Below are 20,203 nucleotides of genomic sequence, written 5' to 3'. Positions count from 1 at the left end.
TCTCATTTCTCCCACACCAAGAATCTGGGTTCTCAAGAATACCACGAATAAAAAAAATGGATGATCACACTTGTATTTTTCACTTGCTTTATCTCACATTACTCACATAGCAGTCTCAGGTAGCATTATGGATGCTGCTACCAATAAGATTACACATTTTATAATTTTATTTTTAGTTCTTTTGTCCTTGGATATACCCACATACAGTCAAACTACTATGTGTTAAAGTCACTTCTAATAATTCTCTCTGTGTGGTTAATATGCTTCCAATGAAAAAAAAGGTTGTTTTTTTTTTTAGTTTTGTTACTTTATTTTAGATTTTTAGAGAGTATACTTTTTAAAATCTAATTTCATTTTACGATTTTGTAAAATATTTGCAGGATTCCAGAGTCAAATGTATAAGACAGATGTTTAGAAAAAAGTCTGGCTTCCATCCTTCTCTGCTATACCTTATTCTCTCCCTTCCCATATATTAGCTCCTTGGTTTTTGTTTTCTGTTTTTTTTAAACTCTTAACAAATTTTATCTCAGCTAGTCCAGGGGCCATGCTAATATCCTCTGTATCATGAATTTCAGTATATATGCTCCTGAAGAAAACACAGAAGATGGTTTTGAGAAGTAACTGTAATTATAATGCACATGCAATATGCTTGTACATCAAGGTTACTTGATAAAGGACAGCTATAATCTTAGTCTTATTTGAAAAAGAAGAAGCCCCTTCTTCCCTAGTTTTCAAGATTGGATTTGCAGGAGCTATGCTGGAAACAATCCAATTTCACATGACCACACCCCACACCCAGCACAGTGCCTGGCCCATTATAGAGAGTGAGTCTATACTTGCTGAGGGAAGGACTGAATCAGAGCTTGAATGCCTAATTGCCCTCTTAGACCTGCTGCTACCAGCACAGATGTCAAACACCAAGGCCTCAGTTTAAGGCATCTTATCCTTTGTGGGAACAGTGTGTTCAGGATTAGGTTTTCAAATGGAGCACAGCTATACTTAATGCATATATTTAACACATCGCTGCTCTATTCACTATGTATATATTTTAGTGTAGCATGAACCTAATACAAAAGGAAAAATTCTGAGTCAAAAATCTTGCCTTTCCTAATGAGAAAGGAAAGTTTGCTCAACCATTTTGATCTGTACAAAATTTAAAAACATCAGCATTAAATCCCAGAGGGAAGGACTCAAAAGAAGGCATCAGCTAAGGTGCATCAGAAGTACTGGTGGTCTGTCTGCCATGTGGAAAGAGTGGAGAATTAGAAGCAGGGCAGCTGGTGTCCCCAACAAAACAATCTGATTCTCCAACCAAATCTCCAGATTATCGGTGTTTGGAAAGAAGTTCTTTCCACAGTTTCAGGTAGAGTAAAAAACAGAAATGAACACACATACACACAAGCAAGGAATCAAGATAGACTTGATTTCTTCCCAAGGGGCTGACCACAGGTGGAGGATGGAAAGGGCAGGAAGTGCAGTTTGCTCAGGGCGCTGGGCACATGAAAAGAAATGAAGGATTAGAGGAGCCAGGTAGCCCAGGCCAAGCTATGTAGTGACACGAACACTGTTTAAGGGTTGAGCTATCTCAGAAGAGGGGACAAATGGGACCCACTTAAGGTTTCACACAAGGGATAGAACTTTCAACAAGCAAATGTTCACTGTGCATCTACTATGTGCCAGGCTGTGAGTCAGATCTGAGAGCATAATGATGAGAAGACCTCGCCCCTGCCCCTAAGGGGCTCAGAGCCTGTGGGCAGGGGCAGGGGAGGAAATAACCACTGTGCTGGGGCCAGAGGACAGGGAATCAATGGGACAACCTCCAAGGGGGTGAGGGAAGAACTGATGGAGAAAGTACTTCATTATTTCAACCTGGCTCTGGGAAGGGAGGTGTATGTAATATTCATTAATTTCTACATAACTCAAATGTACTCATGTAAGCAGCCGCACAGGGATCCCTGGGTGGTGCAGCGGTTTGGCGTCTGCCTTTGGCCCAGGGCGCGATCCTGGAAACCCGGGATCGAATCCCACGTCGGGCTCCCAGTGCATAGAGCCTGCTTCTCCCTCTGCCTGTGTCTCTGCCTCTCTCTCTCTGTGTGTGACTATCATAAATTAAAAAAAAATAGAATAAAATTTTTAAAAAGCAGCCACACATTATTAACTTTCAGAAGTAGAAACCTGTCCAAGACCATTGTGTATGTGCAGAATGACGAAGAAATTGAAACAGTTTCTGGGAGGCAATATTAAAGGCCATCAGTCACTGTCCAGGACTATCACTGCTGACCCCAGGGACAGGAGGCTCAGCAGAAAGTGCTCCAAACCTCAGATCCTGGACTGTGCTTTCTTGGAACAGTACATGATGCAGCAGCCCCACAGGGTTTGCTGTTTGGATACAGAAGTCACCCAGACTAGCACTAGAAATTCAAATTGACCAAGTAACCTCTATGACCACACCCGCCTTCTCTCCTCACTCCCTCCTCCACCACCCAGGAAGGTCACAGTCTGCTCAGGAGGCAGGAAATGATGTAAGCAAGTAATGCAGACTGAGTCTTACCTGGGTGGGAAATGAAGGTGAGGGTGGAATCAAGGGACTTCCCTGACAAAGTCATAATTGAGCTGGAAGATAAACAGCTCAGCAGAAATGCCAGGGGAGGGGGAGGGAAGCAGAGGGCGATGTTCCAAGAACTGGGACAGTTTGTGCAGAGGCTGCCATTGGAGAAGAGCCACAGGAAAGGACACATGAAAGCTTCCTTAATAAAAGCAGGCCTGGAAATTCACTGGAAGGCAGTTTCCAGAGAGCATCCAAGTGGGGCATCCCTAACAGCTACACACTTGCCCCCTACTTGCCCTTGGAATGTCCTACCAAGCATGGCAGCCAGCAGCACCCCATCTCAGGACTACCAATCCCATTTAGTAACCGCAGCCCAAGGGTGGACAGTAATGTCTGGTCTGCAAAGTGGGATGACCAACTGTTCCAGTTTGCTGGACCATCTCAGTTCTGGGAAAACCAGGATGGCTGGCCACCATATAGAAGCTTACATAAGACTAATATTCAGAGTAGTGTAAAAGATAACACAATATAGAGGGTAACACAACAGACACTTTCAAGATACTTTTCCACCTGGCCCCAGGAATCCACATGGCAGAGCATTTTTCCCGCCATCTGAGGCCTCAAAGATGCCTCGGGTCCCCCAAGTCCAGATCCAAGAAAATACGGTCTGGAGAGACAAAGCTCCACATGGGAGCAGACAAAAGTGTCCACAGAATGACCCAAGCCGCACAGAGCCTTAGCCTGTCAGGAGGTGCTTTGCAAGCCATGCCTCCGCTTTAGCGATGGAAGCCAGAATTGGCCCAACCAAAGGAAACATTTCCAAACTCCAAATAAGCCAATCAAAACATAATGCTTGAAATCCCTCATGATAGGGAATAAATTCCATCATTGCCTCTACATCCAGCTCTTCCCATTCCAGCTTGGAGAGGATCAGCAATGTCTTTTCCTGCCTGACATGGCTCTCTCTCCCCTGGCCAGCAAATCAACTCACCTTTGTTTTGTTTCTTCTCTTTGACAAAAGAAAGACACGGCATGGCTCCATCCCGCCTCCACCTGCCATTATTCCCCATCCTTATGGCAAGGCTGCAAGTCCAATTCCCTGTCCTGTGCCCTGCACTTTGCCGATGGCAGACACAACCAAACCACTCCCTCTGCCATGCCACAGGGAAAGAAAGCCCTGGTGCACACTGCAGAGGAACACATGTTTGGGAGCAGAGAAGAGAGGTTGGGCACACTCACTTTCATTTAAGGAGTGAGGATGACACAGTGGGGTTGCTTGAAGTGACCTAGTCTCCCAGTGCTTAAAGACGGAACATCTCCGAGCAGGGACTGGCCTGATCTCAGACAGAAGGGACAACTGAGCACAAGCATCAAGGGCTTTGTCAGGATAGGATGGGTCTCTCAGCACTCATGACCGCAGGGAGAGACTTGGTGGGAAAGCTGCATCTGGGACTGTTGACCTTCATCACCCAGTACACATCATTCATATCCACTTGGTGAGAGTGATTTAAAAATATCACATGGTACCCCAAAAAAATGAGTCTAGGAAGACAGCGTTAGGACAGGAAAGTGTCTGCATACTTCAAAAGCTGGACATTGAGTCTCCAATAACAGACCCTATTCTTTCATGCTTGAGAAATAGCTGATCTGCTAAAAGCTCAATGATAATGAAATTCAGAGTTCGTGTGTGCCAAAGCTGATCAGAACAGCATGTACTGCCTCATGTGCAACGTTCATGTATTTGCTCTGTGCCTGAACTGAGAACAGACTATAAGTTATCCCAATTAACGTATTCTTGTCCTCTCCTAATAGACCATGAGCTCGCCTTCTCATTAGATCGCTAAATCTTTGGAATATTTAAGGAGCATAACTACATTTGACCAAGATTACTCACTAACAAAGGAATGAGCTATTCAAGCTCAAATGGCATGCTGCTTAAAAACATTATACACACAGGCCAGAAACAACACGGAAACTCTCCTATCTGGAGAATATGTGAACACTCGTTTTGATTGGGGGCAGGAGCTGACAATACCCTATACATTCAAGGGCTGCATCTATATCATCTTCCACCAGAAATTTCAGAAGTTGGTATACACTTCCCAAGTTAAAAACTATTACATAAATAACTTGGAAATGTCAAGTGATATTTCTGAGGCCTGCCAACAGTTTAACCACAATGAAGCTCCTCGCCAAGATATTCATGAAAAGTTCAGAAGAAGTTACTTTGAGAAAGATGTACTCACAGCAAACAGATTTCTTCTCCTTAGAAAAAAAATGCATAAATCAATAGTTACAATACGGAAAAGGAAAATTAGGTTTGTCATAATAGTAGAATAAAAAAGACTTTTAAGAGAAGTTTAGAAATGAGACTACACAAAGACTTCATTATTAATATATTATTGCTACTACTAGTATTAAAAATTCATTCAAACATTTCTCTCATACTTTTCCTTCCCACAGATTAGATGTAAAAATGTCTTAACTGAGCTTAAGAGCAAAGAACAGGCACTTGGCTTTGCTACCGCCTGGCTGTGTGATCTTGGGTAAGACCCTGTTCCTCTCTGGGGTTCGGATTCCTCACCTGAAAAAACAGAATCCCTAGACGTCCTTCCAACTCTGACTTGCTACAATTCCAGATGCCTGTCAGGGCCACAGATCCAGCCCTCTGCCTCCCTGGCAATGGAAATAGTAGAGGAAAAACAAATTGGAGAGGCATTTTGAAACGAGAAATCACACAAATAGGCGGTCAGTGGCATCCAAGGAAGGAAAGAGAAGAGTCAACCGTGACTCCATCCAGAGCGTCATAATGCCTTAGGATTTTACAAAGACAGAATTTTACAAACATAGAATGAGTCACGTGAGAGTCTGGATCTGACTTCCGGAAAGTAACTGAAATTCTTAAAAAGGATGCCTGCCTGAGGGTGAGGCTGGGGCAGGGGGAGGGTGGTACTAGAAGTCAGGTTTTAAAAGCTAAAATGAACAGGAGGAAGTAGCAGGAGACAGTAAGAATTTGAAAATCAAGTCACCAAAAGCAATGGTAGATCAGTATAGGTGACAGAATTTTTAACTTGAAAAAAAGTTTTGAATCCACTTAAACGTGGGCAGTAAGAGACAAAGTAGGGGTTCCTTACGTGGAGTCCACAGGATAGAGAAGGTGACCGCAGAGAAGGGATGATGGGTACAAACAGGTGTACAAGGACCTCTATAACATGAGATCAAGGCATTCTCTAACCAGCTGCAAGCTTACATCAGAATTTATCCTGAGTTAATTTTAGCAAAGTCCAAACCCACGCAGCCTGGTCCCACATGCCTAGAGTCCAAATAATTAAAGTTTGTTCTGCCTTTTGATGTCTCATATCCTAAAGCTACCAAGGTTGACATTACACCAACATGTACACACACAAAGCACACTGACCTTAGGAAAATGAACATGGATCCTAATTTTTAAGTGCACTTGACCTCCTTTTATTCCACTATGGCTACCCATAAGAGGAAATGTATTTTAGCAATCCACAAGGTCCAGAAAGATGCACCTTCCACATTTCCCTGTACCTAACACATACTAAAAAATAAAACACAAAAATTAAAGATTATTTGTGCAAAACAAAGGGTCTTGCTAACTTTTTAAAAAAGATTTTATTTATTTGAGAGACAGAAAGCACAAGGCAGAAGCAGACTCCTCTTGAGCAGGGAGCCCAATTAGGGGCTCGAACCCAGGACCCTGAGATCATGACCTGATCCAAAAGGAGACGCTTAACCAACTGAGCCACCGAGGCACCCTGAGTTTTGCTAACTTAAAAAAAAGAGAAAGAAAGAAATGACTTCCAACCAAGAAAGACTACACCTAGAACAGACTTTTGTATCCATCCCCATAATAAACTTCTGAGGTTCCAAATTTAAGGCTTCTGTGAATTGGAGGTAAGGATGAAGACTTGCCACCCTCTTTCCCAGAAAGAGACACAGGCCGAAAGTGAGGCCCACCCCAATCAAACCAACTGCAGAATTCAAGACTCTGCTCCCTAGACCTGGCCCACATTCAGCTGTTCGCCTGTGAACAGGTCCTCTGCAGAATCAACTCCAAAACTACATGAGGAATGACAAAAGAATTTACCGCAGAGGCTGGCTAACTAACAAGTCTTTGAACCACAAACCCTTTGCTCATTGTCCCAAATGAACACGTGTTAACTACCTTGTACGACTGAAGCAATCCAACATCAGGATGCTGCCCCTGCAAGGATACGCTCACTTAATGGGAAGTCAGTGCCATTTTCACTTAGGCTACCATGTTCCACCCAAACTCTGAAAAAAAAAAAAAAAAAAGTCATTCCTAGTGTGATAATAATTACACTTATAAATGCCATCAGAGTAGGGCAGCCCCGGTGGCACAGGGGTTTAGCGCCGCCTGCAGCCTGGGGTGTGATCCTGGAGACCTGGGATCGAGTCCCACATCAGGCTCCCTGCATGGAGCCTGCTTCTCCCTCTGCCTGTGTCTCTGCCTCTGTCTCTCTCTCTTGAATAAAAAAAAAAAAAAAATGCCATCAGGTAGATAATTCTTAACTCCTGAAGGAATCAAGTCAAGAAGTTGCTAAGGAAGCAGCTCAGTAATATGAAATCCTTTCCTTAGGTCTACTGAGGTCTGTTGACTATGGTGAAAGCAGGATTTTTAGAAAAGAAGATCATTTTCTGGGGGATTCTTTTGAGAGAAGCAGCTAGATGGCTGAGGTTGGTGTGCCATAGTCTTCATTGTTTCAAACAATCATCTGGGTGTTCTTGAGTCGGTCACTTCATATCCAGAGTCTATGGTTCCTTCATTCATAAAATCAGGCATTTGAGCCAAGGTTTGTGCCAGCTATAAAATTCTATGATTCTCTAAGTAACAGTTTACTGCACCTCTGGCAACAAGGCCTCAATAATCAGAATGATCCAATTAACACTCTGTAATGCAGGCTATGCTAGCTATAGTTTCAAAAAAAAAAAAAACAAAAAAAAAAAAAACCAACAGATTGTTCCAGAGTGGAAGGCATTCAGATCATGAAACACGACCACTTTGTTTTTCAAAACAAATGGCGAATCTGAGGTCCAAAGATGCTGAAAACCTATGTTAAATTACAAGCTCATTAGCAGCAGAAGCAAGACGAAGGCTGCCTGACTAGTCCCATTTGCACTGAGCCGCACCGCTCCCCCGCCCACTTCGGCCCTGCCGTCTGCTCCAGAAGCTGCCTCGGCCCCTGCAGAATCCACACTGTGCCTTTTATGTGACTCATTAAACACAGCCTACATCACAGCTGTGCTTTACTGGCCTCGGGGTTATTAGTTTTCCAGACACCTAATCTAGGAGATGTTGGAAGAGTGACCTTACAGGTCCTCCTGAAAGCAGGCCAAGAAAAAATACTCAAAAAAGTCCTAAGAGATCTGTTGAAGACAGCAAACATCTCTCCTCTACCTGCTTGCTCCCCATTTTTATCCAATGAGGATTTTGTAGATAGGAGAATCCCTGGCAACCCACTCCTGATGCTATAACTTCAGAAACCAGACAGCAGCCTCGACAGCATAAGTTCTCTGTTGCTCTGGCTTCAGGTGGCTCTGCCAGCAGAACGAGGCCTCTGTGCAAATCTACAAGCGCCTCAACTGGGTACATGCACCCCATGACATTGCAGACGCTGCCCAGTGGCTGCTCACACAGACCAGCGCCTGTTTCTGGCCAGGACAGAGTCTGTGGATCCCAGCAGCTGCTGAGTGTGACAGGGGTGACACCACACACCTGTCCCCACCACTCTCCAGATGTGGACTCTGCACAGCGACAGAAGGACAGCCCTGAAAACCCTTTAGCGTCAGCCTGGGAATTCCCATGCAGGGACCAATGTCACATGCCACTCAATGTGCTGCTGCATGTTCCAATACAAGACAATTTGTTCCAAAGAATATAATTTATGGACATGAAACCCTAAAGTACATGGGATAGGCCAACTTGTCAACTCTCTCGGGCATAATGCTGTCTGAGAGAGGCCAGACACATCTGGGTACATGCGATGTGACTCCATTCATGTAAAATTCAAAATAAAAAGCACAACTGACAGAAGTCAGAAGGGTGATACTTCTTTGGTGGAGGTATATGGAGCTTCCTAGGAGTTGGACACGCTGTTTACTGATCTGGATGGTGATTACACAGATATTTAAAAGTTCATCAAATTCCATACTTTGTATGTGTGTACTTTTATATGCATGTTATACCTCCACAAAAAATTAATTAAAAATCCATTTTAATTAATTAATTTAATTAATTATTGTGTGAGGTCCCTGATGAGAGTGAAGAATATGCTTCCTCCTTTCCTTCAGCATAAGGATATCTGAGATGCTCCAAAAAGGGTCTTTGCAAATCATATGAGTCCTGACAATAGCTGGATCACATGCCTACATGCACCAGGCCCTATGCAGAGAGACTTAGATGAATGACCTCCTTTCATCCTTACAGCATTTCCTCGGGGTAGATGCCATCCACATCTCCATCTCACACAGGAAGCGTGAAGTGTGAAGCAAAGTAGCATGCCCAGAGTCACATAGGAAGTCAAGAGTCAGAAGCGGGATTCAAAACCCACACAATCTGACTCCAGAGCCTGTGCCCCTAATTGGTCTGCACATTTCATTGTGTGCTGCAGGGCCAGGAGATTTTTCAAGCTGGGTAACGCTAGACTCATTTTCTTTTCCCTCTGCCAGAGAGGGTCCTGCCAGTACAATGCAGGCTGCATGCTCGGCATTAAGAGGAAAAGAAGACCAAGGCCCAGGGTGATGGACTCTCTCTAGAAGAGTGTGTTCTAGAGTTCATTTAGGAGATACACCTAGTTTGGTACAAAGGCCCGTGTCTCTTGTTTCCTTTGCCTTTGCCAGCAGAAAGCAGGCCCTATTGCTGACTTGTTATCATCTGACTTTAAGAGAAACACACAATAGGGAGGATACAGAATGTTTTCAGGTGCTATTCACTGGGGCTTTTTGGAACACCGTGTTTCAGGGCAAAATTTCCACAGCATGCCACACACTTTGATGATCTCCTTTAGGCCTTTTGAAAAGGCTGAAGGGGCTTATTTTCCTCTTTTTCTAGCTTGTATATTGTTATTATATTAAATATAAATACAGCGTGTCCTTAGGACGTGGAGAAGGCATTAACCACTCTTTAATTAAACAGTACGTAGCTCATGATTTTCCAGACACCCTCTTTTATCCTCTACTGCCCTCTCAATTAGCTCCCTGAAGTTCTCACACCAAAACCTGCTGGATCATTGATCTCTCAATTAAAAGCAGCCATAAATTACAGGCCCCATAAAAATCCACTGGGGAGAAGGATAGAAACCAACTTAATGATAGCTTAGACCCCACTAGCAGCTGGGTCCCAATGCCCATCCGAAGTATAACTGGGCTTGGTTACATTAACGTGGGATTGCCCCCCTTCTGCTTCCCACAGCAACAATTCACACACACGCTCATCAAGATACTTGGAAAACTAATTGCACCTTGAAAAGTTTTATTAAAAATTGGTCTCCTCTCACCACTGCTCCTGAGCACCTGGGTAGCTCCCTGCACACAGCTGGGACCCTGTGTTCATAGCCTGCCCCTCACCCCAACTCCAGGTGCAGACCCAAATGTCCCAAGTGCAGACTGCTCAGCAGCAGCCTGGAGGATGGAAAGAATGGGGCCTCCCCCAAGTTGGGATGCAGGGTGCTGGGGACAGACCACCATTCCTGCCACCCTCTGCACCAGACTCAGCCTCCCTCACCAGGCTGGTAACTCTCACCTCATCTCCAGAGCTCTGCCTGCCCAGCTTGCCCACAGCCAGGCCCGCACCCTATTATCACATCTCACACCTGCCCACATGCCAACCCAGAGCTGCCACTCCTGAGAAGCACCTTTCACTCCCTAACTAGCCTACTGCAATCAGGCCTTGACCACACAGAAGAGTACTCTCGGTCACTGGGCCACCTTGCTCTACACCATCATGTGCCCTGAGGAGACATTCTCACCCCATTCTGCATCTGCACCTGGCCCTGTAGGTGCCAAGCTCTGCCAGGACCACCCAAGTCCTCCATCCCCTCACTGCCCATACGTCCATCCCCATAAGTCTCACCCTACTGCCTCATGAATTCAGGCCTCACCTCTGCATTTGGCAGAGTGGACATGCTTTGCTTCAAACAAGTTGTGAGTAATTTCAGACACATACAACCCTTCATGCAGTTAAGGCATCAACATGAGCTGGAGTAGAAGGGAACCAGTCCCACGGGCCCAGCTTCCATGCCTCAGCCAAGCACAGCCTTGTTCTCTGGTGAGCTGCCATGAGCTCCAGTGTGTCACACACACACACACACACACACACAGAGGCACACCTACCTTGTTCCTTTCTGCAAAGTGGACAAAAAAAAAAATCCATTTGGCACTGGTGAAAGAAACGAAGCAAACGCCAGAAGGGCAAAGAAAGGAAGGCTTATTCAGAAAACAATAGTCCTGTATGATTTCAGATAATAAATAAATTTGGTGATCACTAAAATGAATGAATCCATCATAGATTTCCAATAAAAATAAGAATAAGAAAAAGTGATTCAAGCTGACATCCCAACCAGAGCAAGAACCACACATTGTATAGGAAATTGTATGCAGGCATGGGCAGCCCAGAGATCTGGGATCCTTCCAGAGAGTCAATGGCTTATTGTACTAGTTGTGCCAAGGAGGGAAAAACATAATTATTTTGAAATTATTTTTGAGAAACTGTTTCCTGCCCACTGGCAAATGGCAAAGCCAAAGGTAGGCTCTTTTAGGAGGTTCTTACCTGATCATCATAGCGGTAGGTGAGGAACTGTTCACCCGTTGTGTCTTCAAGAAAACTTCCCTGGGGGGAGAGTGCAAACTCAGGAAGGAAGTAGGCTCCAGGGGACTTCTCTGCTGTGGTCTGAAAGGTAAAGTCACCGGGTTACAAATAAGGCCCCATGAGGACCCCCTGGCAGGCAGTCCTTATGGCAGGGCGATTCCCAGGGCATCGCCCTGCTGAAGGATGTACCAAGAAGGGAAGTGACCTTGCTCAAGGCCAAGGTGAGATGGGTCTGCGTGAGACCCTGCTAGGCTAGGACATCCTGCTGGTCCCCCTCAAACTGGTATGCACAGTATGTGCTCCCTGACACCTACCCCCTTCCACTCCCCATTCCCACAACCATCCCCAAGATTCAGCTATAGGACAGTTAACTTAAGTGCTATTGTTGCAAATCCATTGCTTCCAGACTTTCTTTCTTTTCCTTCCTTCCTCCCTTCTTCCCTTTTCACTCCTTCCTTCTTTCCTTTCTTCCTTCCTGCTTTGTTTGGTGAAGGAGTAAGAAAAAAGCTTTTTTCCGCACTACCAAAGAAACGTACATTCACCATGGAAACCTTTGAAGATCCAGATGAACACAAAAGAAAATAAAAAGTACCCCATAATCCCTTCAACCTCTAATAACCACTTTTAATTGTTTTGGCATATTTCCTTTGAGAATTTTTTTCTCATAATGCTTTGGATGTTTATAGAAAAATCCAAGATGAAATAAACATGGCTTTTACAGAAAGGCTCCATTTGGTTCACGGAAAGCTCAAGCACTGGCATCTGAGTCATTAGACTAAGCCCCCGTTGTCAGGGTTGAGGGGGGTCAGGGAGAAGAATCATCTCCTGGAGACTATGGGTGGGTCCAACAGCCCAGGGGACTTGCTGCCATCGCTTGCTATCACCTGCATCACTTGCCATCATCACCTGCAGCCTGGAAGAGCCCAACCAGGAAAAGTTGGAGCATGAAGAGGGCTTACTAGGATCACTACCTTGACTGGTTGACAAGGAAGAAAGAGATAAAGGAGATGGAGGAGCACCCCCCTCACCCCCGAGTGCAGACCCATCTGGTCCAGGAACACAGATCACCGACTCTACCATCAAAAGGGTACCTCACTCCCCCTGCTTGGGAAGGAGTAAGAATCAAAGAAAGAGGACACAGGTGCTACTCTGAGGAAAACACTCTGCAAATGGAAAGAGTGAGGAGTAAAAGTACCCCTCAAATATCTCTGCTCGCTCAATGGTCACCTTTTAAAACCTCAGCAGGAACTTCAGTTCAAGCAAAACACCCATTCGAACACTGCACTTTAAAAAGTGAAATTGGTATCTGATAGCTTTGGGAAGGCACAGAGAACAGATAACTCTCTGTTTTGGATGGCACTAGAAGGTTCCTAAAACTTCAGAAGTTTTTTATTAAATTTCATCCACACAAGGGTTTCTGCACCCTGTGAACGACAGGAATCTTCCCAGAGCCACACAGTCCATACCTCCCTTGCCAGCCCTCTGAGTGGCTTGCGTGAGTCCAGGTTACTCCGATCTGCAGTGAGGAAAACAGGGCAATCCCCTGCAAACGTTCTGCATGGTAAGCAGAAAAGTCTCCCTTGACACAGGCCTGTCATCTCAGTGTTCAGACCAGCACCGTGTTCTGTGCAGGTTTTCTCTATTATGCCACCTTCTATGGGGGGAAGCTTGCTCCAGAAATCACTGGGGTCACCTGCAGCCCGCAGCAGTGCCAGGGTGTCAAGACTCTGGCAGGGAAGTCTGTCTAGGCCCCACCAGAGGCACAGAATGAATCTATCCCACCTGGCCAGTCAGTGCTCTGATGATTGCTGGAGATTACTGCTAAGTGGTCCGGGAAGGAAAGGAAGAGAGGCTAATACTGCAGACCCCACAGAGACAACGTGGCTCTCACACGTTGTGGTGCTGTTTTATAGATCTCAACATGCAACCCCAGAAAAAGCAAAAAAATCTCTCCAGGACTCCTGCTTTCACTTTTTGGTAGTTATTAGCATAGGGGGGAAATATGACAGACTCTAGGCTTGACTGTAGCTATAGCTGATTGCCTTCTGCTTTCTGACCTGCTTTTCCAATCTTAAAATTTTATCAGGCTTAAAAAAAAAAGTGAGACAGGAATAAAAATGTCCATGTGAAAATAGGAGGTGAATTTAACAATAAAACTTCTTACTTCTGTGTATATTTTCCTAGCAAGTTTGAGTATGTGTCAAAGTCCAATTATTCTCACCAAAGAGAAATACATGTAGGTAAACCTCAGGGGAAATTCTACATGACTACAAGACAACGATTTTTTTCATCATTTTTTAAAGATTTTATCCATTTATTCATAAGAGACAGAGAGAGAGAGGCAGAGACAAAGGCAGAGGGAGAAGCAGGCTCCCCACAGGGAGCCCGATGCAGGACTCAATCCCAGGACCCCAGGATCACGACCTGAGCAGAAGGCAGATGCTCAACCATTGAGCCACCCAGATGCCCCTGGATTTCATCTTAAGACAGTTCATATAAACTGGTTACCAACATGCCTAGCAAATACTCCGTAAAATGTAGTTGCTGTAGTTGTGATTTGCCTCTGTTGCATTTAGAATTCATAGAATCATAATTTTAAATGCCTACAGAGACTTGTCACACACCACAGAGCCAAAGCCAGGCCTGGAGTCCATGAGAGGCTATGTGCGAAGACACAGCTCCCATTTCCAAAGGGTGGGTGCTGGAAGCAGCCCAGGGTCATCACCTAAAGATAGCTCCCTGAATGCAGGGGGCCTTCTTTTTTTATTATTTTTTATTTTATTTTTATTTTTATTTTTGCAGGGGGCCTTCTAATACAATGCTTTATATTTAGCTGACCACATGTTCCACATGTATTTACTGAGCACCTACTAATGCCTGGAACCATTCTAAGAGCTATGGCTACAATGAGGAACAAGAAAGATAAGGTCCTTATTTTTATGGAGGTTTCATTCTAATGAGAAGAGAGAGATGATAAGTAAATAAATTTGTAAACAAGACAAAGCTCTAAGTACCATAAAGGAAATAAGTAGGGTGATATGCAGATAAAGTTGAGTCTTCAGAAAGAAAGGGGGTGAGTGAGGCTGATCCAAGATGCACAAGGAAGAGAGCAGCAGGAAAGGGAGAGAAAGAAGAATGGAAGAGGCAGGACGTGTAGAGCACTGCAGGCCCAGGCAAGGGTTAGAGAACCACCAGGTGTATCTCAAATACTACCACATCATGGAGGCTGGGTTAGAAGGTGGCAAGAATGGAACCACAGAGACCAGTTGGAGGGCTGTTGCACTAACCCAGGTGAGAAGGGATGATTCCTTGGACAAGGATGATGGTGGTAGAAAAGGGGAGAGCAGGATGGACAAGAAGTAGAACATTCAACACTTGCTGATGGGAGAGAAGAAGGGAGAATCAAGGATAATTTCTGGGGTTTTGGCTTGAGCAACAGGTTATAATAGAATGCCAGGGATGCTCAGGCCTGGTAAGATGAGAGGGACAAAGAGGTGATAGTTCTGTTCAAGTCACGTGAAGTTTGAGATGCCTATGAGACATCCATATGGAGAGCTTGAGTTGGGTGTTGAATACACAAGTCTGGAGCCCAGAAGGGTGGCCTAAGGCTGAAGACAGAGATTTGGAAGTCATCATTGACATTTTCTTACATACATACTCATGTATTCATAGTCATCCTACCTGAAAAGACCCGCCCTGGAGAAAGAGTTTGGCAGATAAGAGGGTTTTGTCTGGGGCCCTTGATAATTCTAATGTCTGAAGGTGAGTAGAGAAGGAGCAAGCCAAAGAGGTGAAAACTGGTAATCATTTAGAGAAGAATGAAGAGGGAAAAAAAAGAGAAATATTGAGTCATGGAAGCATTCAGCATCAAAGAGAGTGGCCAACTACCTTGAATGTCCCTGAGAGATTGAATAAGATGAGGCTGGAGGAGGGTCCCCTGGGTGTGGCAACAGGAGGTCATTGTTGACCTTGACAAGAGTAGGTACAGGGGAGGAGCAGGGACCACGGGAATGGGTTTGGGAACTGGACAGAAGAAGAGGAAGAAAAGGTAAGCTAGAGGGAAGGTGGAAGTATGGGCAGAATTTTTAAAGATTGGAGGAACGAGAGCTTGTGTGCTTGGTTATGGGAATCATCTAGTGGTAAGAGAGACCATGGAGGCGACAAGAGAGAGAACTGCAAGAGTGGGGCTCTTAAGAAGACAGAGGAATGGGTTCAAACTGAATGGAGAGTCTGGGTTTCATAAAGATGAGAGCCCTTGGTCCATGTAGGTCTCCACCATGCTACACCCCCTGACTTCGATCCTCCATCCATCTTCCCTATGCTTATTCCTGTGACATCCTTCTACTGGGTCCCAAAGTCACCCACCCATGTCTATCACTCCACTTCCCATCTCCAAGCTGGCTTTCCTTCCCGGGCCCCTCTGCAGCTGCCCTACAGATGAAAGAGCCTGTGCCCACATTTCCCCCCAAACAGCCGCTTTCCATGGTATGGTGGGATGTCCTGAGCCTGGTGTACATTCAATCCTCCAAAGGTTCCTTTAGTAACACCACAACACTTCCCTGCATTCAGGGTATTTTGACTGTGTTTCCATACTATTAAAAACAGCTACAGACATTTAGCTCCAATAAGCTTTCTTTGCTCTGCTTAAATTCAGGTTGGGTAAAATGAGGAATGTTAGCCCTACATTTTATTCCTACCCCAGGCTTCTGTCTCTCCTCCCAGGCCCACTGAGGTGTTGCATTTTGTTCCCCAAGGCAGAGTTGAGTGTCTCTATCACATCTGCCATTCCCCACAGCAGGTGTGTGGGCAGAAAGGAGGAAGGACAGGTGGGCTGCAGGGCCTGAGCTACCCAGGACAGGGTGCTTCCTCCAGAGAGCAACCCCAGTTCCACCTGCAGGAGTCCAAGGTTATTAGTCCCTGGGCTACCATAGATTCTCTCTACACTCACATCTCACTCCTTGATACTACTGAAAAATAATGCAGATTTTATACTCATCTCTTTTTATCAAAATCTTTACTCCTGAGTAAATATCTGATCATTGAAGACTTGATTCTAAAGCTCTGGTGCAATCCAAGTCCAAGTCCTTTCCCTCCATAGCAGCAAGGGTAAACCAAGGTCACGTTGCCCAACTATGGCTGTCTGAAATTTGAAAAGGTGTACTGTGCCATCCCACGATTATGAAAGCCCAGCACCTGAAAAGACCCCCCTCAGTCATCTAATCCAGCCTGTCTAGCTCAGGAATCCTGCTAGATGCCCTGCAGTCTCTACTTGAATACCTTTAGTGATGGGGAGCTCATTCCCTTCCAAGACAACAGGAATCTGTCAGAATCTAGGGAGTTCACAGACACCACACTGGTGGTGTCTGAAGTGGTCCTCTGTTCCCCAGTTGAGGTATGAGGTGCTCTGGGCATCCATCAGGCGGATGCTGGAGAGGATGCCAGGAGAGCAGTGCCCCTCCCCCACAAACACACACATTCTGAGTTGAATTCCAGAGTCTGAGCACAGAAGCATCTGAGTCCCAGGATTACAAAATGCAAGCAACTTCAGAGTCACTCGAATCCCAATCCCTCTCCAGGAGCAGCATTTCTCCTGCAGCATCTCTGACCGTCCAACAAAGCAGTCATGAGAGGCCCTCTAGAGAGAAAGCCAGGGAAAAAGGAAATCAAGCCTACTCAGCACCCACTGTGAGGTGGGATTTGTGAAAAGGGTCTCATTTCATCTCGTTTTGAGTGGGTGCCATTTGTGTCATTTCACACATGAAGAAACCAAGACGCAGGAGGGCAGGCGATTTGACCAGGAGCACAGGAACGCCCAGCGGCTGCGTGCAAGGTCAGGCCATAGAGTAGCAAGAGTGGAAGGGAAGGCAGAGGGAGGAAAGCTGGGCCAGGAAGTGTGCAATCTTCCCAGGGCACAGGTCCAGGGCCCAGAGAGAAGCTGCCAAAATGTATCATCCCCCAGCCACTGTCCGCAGCTGCCGAGTCACCAGGGATGGGGTCAGAAGGAATCCAAATGGTCCCTCCAGGGACCATGAATCTGAGACCTGGGGATGCAGCTGTGTCTCCAGCTCCCGCTCCAGCTGAAGGCTCTGACTTTGGCAGGAGGAAGTAGCTGTGCAATGCCAATTCGAGGACAAGATTTCAGCGTCCCAGGCCTCCATCTGTACCCCGTAAGGAGGGAGAATGCCTATCAGGACTGAGCAAAAGGTTTGGCTGATATAATGGAAGGAGAGAGAAGCAGGAGTGAAGAGGGTGTCCTATATTTAGAAAATGGGGCCCCATGTGCCTCAAAAGTCAAGCAATCACCAGTTAAGAAAAAATACCATGTGATTCCCATTGAAATTCAATAAGCCAGTTTACACACTTCTCCCAACTTGGTCTGCGCATACCCATGGAGCATGCACCTCCCTCCAGAGTGTGCACACAGCCAAACACCACCCCACTAGTCTACAGACTTGTGGTCAGTGAAGGCCACCAAGCCTTTTTCCCACGTGCCACTGCAAAGCCATGTCTCTGCACTCTGAGAGCCAGACTGCCCTGTTCCCCATCGTCCACATCCTCTAGATCCAGCCCATTACTCCAGCCCGTCAAGACTTTGGATCCTGATTCCATCTATCAGAATACACAATCACTGTCTCGTCACTTTACATCAGCCCAAATTTGAGCAGCATGCCCTCTATCTGCATCTTTGTCACTGCCACACAAAGGCTGAGCAGGAACAGAGCTGAGATCCGGGCCCTCTACCAAGCTGAGAAGAGCCTGTCTCCAGGCTGATGGTGACTCCACCCAGTTCCGGTCCTCTCATTTCAGATGTCTGCATGTTGGCCACGTGAGGACTCAAAACACACCTTAAGATACTTCACATCTACAGTGACACAGACAAGGCATGAAGATGGGAGATGGGGATACCTGGGTGGCTCAGCGGTTGAACATCTGCCTTTGACTCAGGGCCTGATCCCAGATTCCCAGGATCAAGTTCCACATCGGGGTCCTTGCATGGAGCCTGCTTCTCCTTCTGCCTATGTCTCTGCCCCCCCCCCTCTCTCTCTCTCTCTCTCATGAAGACTCTCTCTGTCTCTGTGTGTGTGTGTGTGTGTCTCATGAATATATGAATACTAAAATCTTTTAAAAAAAAAAAAAAGATGGAAGACAGAAGAACTGATATCCCAACAGATCTTCATAGGTTGGGACAAAGGCTAAACTCACGAGGGCAAGGCCTAGAGACCCTAATGCAGGCATCCCACTCAGAACACCAGCACTTAGCAGAAAATTATTAAGGTTCCTACCTGGAATATTAATGCACAGGAAGCCAATCTTGATTCACAGCAACCAAGAGCTGCAGGGGCAAGTTCACTATCTGGATGGGAGGTTGGGACCACTCCTCCAAATGGTCATACTGGATGAGTCTAGAAGTGTGCCTTGCAGACAGAGCAGATGGAAGCCCCAGGCCCTGGGGACAGTCTGCAAAGACTGTCTCTGGAGGGCCCTGGGGGTTGTTCTTCCTGGCCTGGATGCACATAGGACCTTACAGTCTGCACCCAGAGCCCACGGGGGAAAATCAAGTGAACCAATATTATTTAAACTCAGCATACCGGGATCCCTGGGTGGCGCAGCGGTTTGGCGCCTGCCTTTGGCCCAGGGCGCGATCCTGGAGATCCGGGATCGAATCCCACGTCAGGCTCCCGGTGCATGGAGCCTGCTTCTCCCTCTGCCTATGTCTCTGCCTCTCTCTCTCTCACTGTGTGCCTATCATGAATAAATAAAAAATTAAAAAAAAAATATTTAAAAAAATAAAAAAATAAAAAATAAACTCAGCATACCAACCACATGTTTGCTCCAAAAAGCATGATGGGCATTTTGTCTCTTGAACCTACAATGGTTGTTTAAAAAACAAAACAAAACTTTCATTTTGTTTTTTCAAATAGGATGTCATCATTCCAAGACTTTTCAAAGTCTTAGGTGTCCCAACACTTCCTGATATAAAACACATTTTATATCTGTGAAACACATATAGATGTGAAACATACACATATATAGGAAACATATTTACTTTGGCAGGATTGGAAAAGTGGGCAAAAAGAAAATTAGTTTTCACGTTTTTTTGTTAGTTTTTAAAAATTTATGCTAGGGATTTAAGATTTATCTTCCCTATTTACCATCAACTAATTAATATGTCCTCCTGATATTGTTGGGTTGAAAGACTGAATATTTGGATAAACATCTGAGTATGCCTTGGCCAAAAGACCATGTAGTTTCAAACTTCAGCTTCTACTCTGGGTCACGTTTTCAAAAGCAATATGAGCTAGCGGCAGGCCCTCCTGGATCCCTCCAGGAGCTGTGAGGTGGGGGGTGCCATGGGGGCATGCATATTCAGAAAGAGCTGTTCCACACAGGAGGTCTTTTCCCTGAATTTGTCATTAGGACTCTTTTTAGCAAATTGGAATTTGGATCTAATACACATCATTCACAGCACTAGTCCGCCTGCCACTAAGCATGTATGCTCTCTCTAATTTTCTCTCTTTCCCTTCTTTCCGCCCTACACACACACACACACACACACACACACACACACACACACTGACAGAACTAAGGGTCATGGGTGAAATGATCTTGCTGGAACAGATTTCATCATTCAGTTTCCTGAAAGGAGAAAACCTGAAAGTGGAGTCCTAACACCTCTTTACATCTCTGAACCTTCCTTAGTGCTCAGGGTTGGGCTTTGTGCACAGAAGACATTAAGCAATTCATTTTCTTTTCCAGACAAAGCCACACAGGTCGACCCCTCCGCCTCCACAGAGCCCTTG

At 45.5% G+C, this 20,203-nt stretch overlaps 1 protein-coding gene across 3 annotated transcripts in view; it reads right to left on the bottom strand.

Moving 5' to 3' along the window:
* The window catches only part of ADAMTSL3 (ADAMTS like 3), a 338,072-nt gene that overhangs the window by 279,562 nt on the left and 38,307 nt on the right, over positions 1-20,203 (bottom strand). For all 3 annotated transcript variants that reach the window (XM_077874049.1, XM_077874059.1, XM_077874055.1), the window contains exon 3: positions 11,364-11,483. In XM_077874049.1, coding sequence (XP_077730175.1) covers positions 11,364-11,483 — 120 coding nt within the window. The remainder of the gene's footprint in view (positions 1-11,363; positions 11,484-20,203) is intronic.

This window comes from Canis aureus, chromosome 2 (assembly GCF_053574225.1).
Source record: "Canis aureus isolate CA01 chromosome 2, VMU_Caureus_v.1.0, whole genome shotgun sequence".
Lineage (NCBI taxonomy): Eukaryota > Metazoa > Chordata > Mammalia > Carnivora > Canidae > Canis > Canis aureus.
The sequence above is the reverse complement of the archived record's forward strand: the minus strand, read 5'-3'. Positions and strand labels throughout refer to the sequence as shown.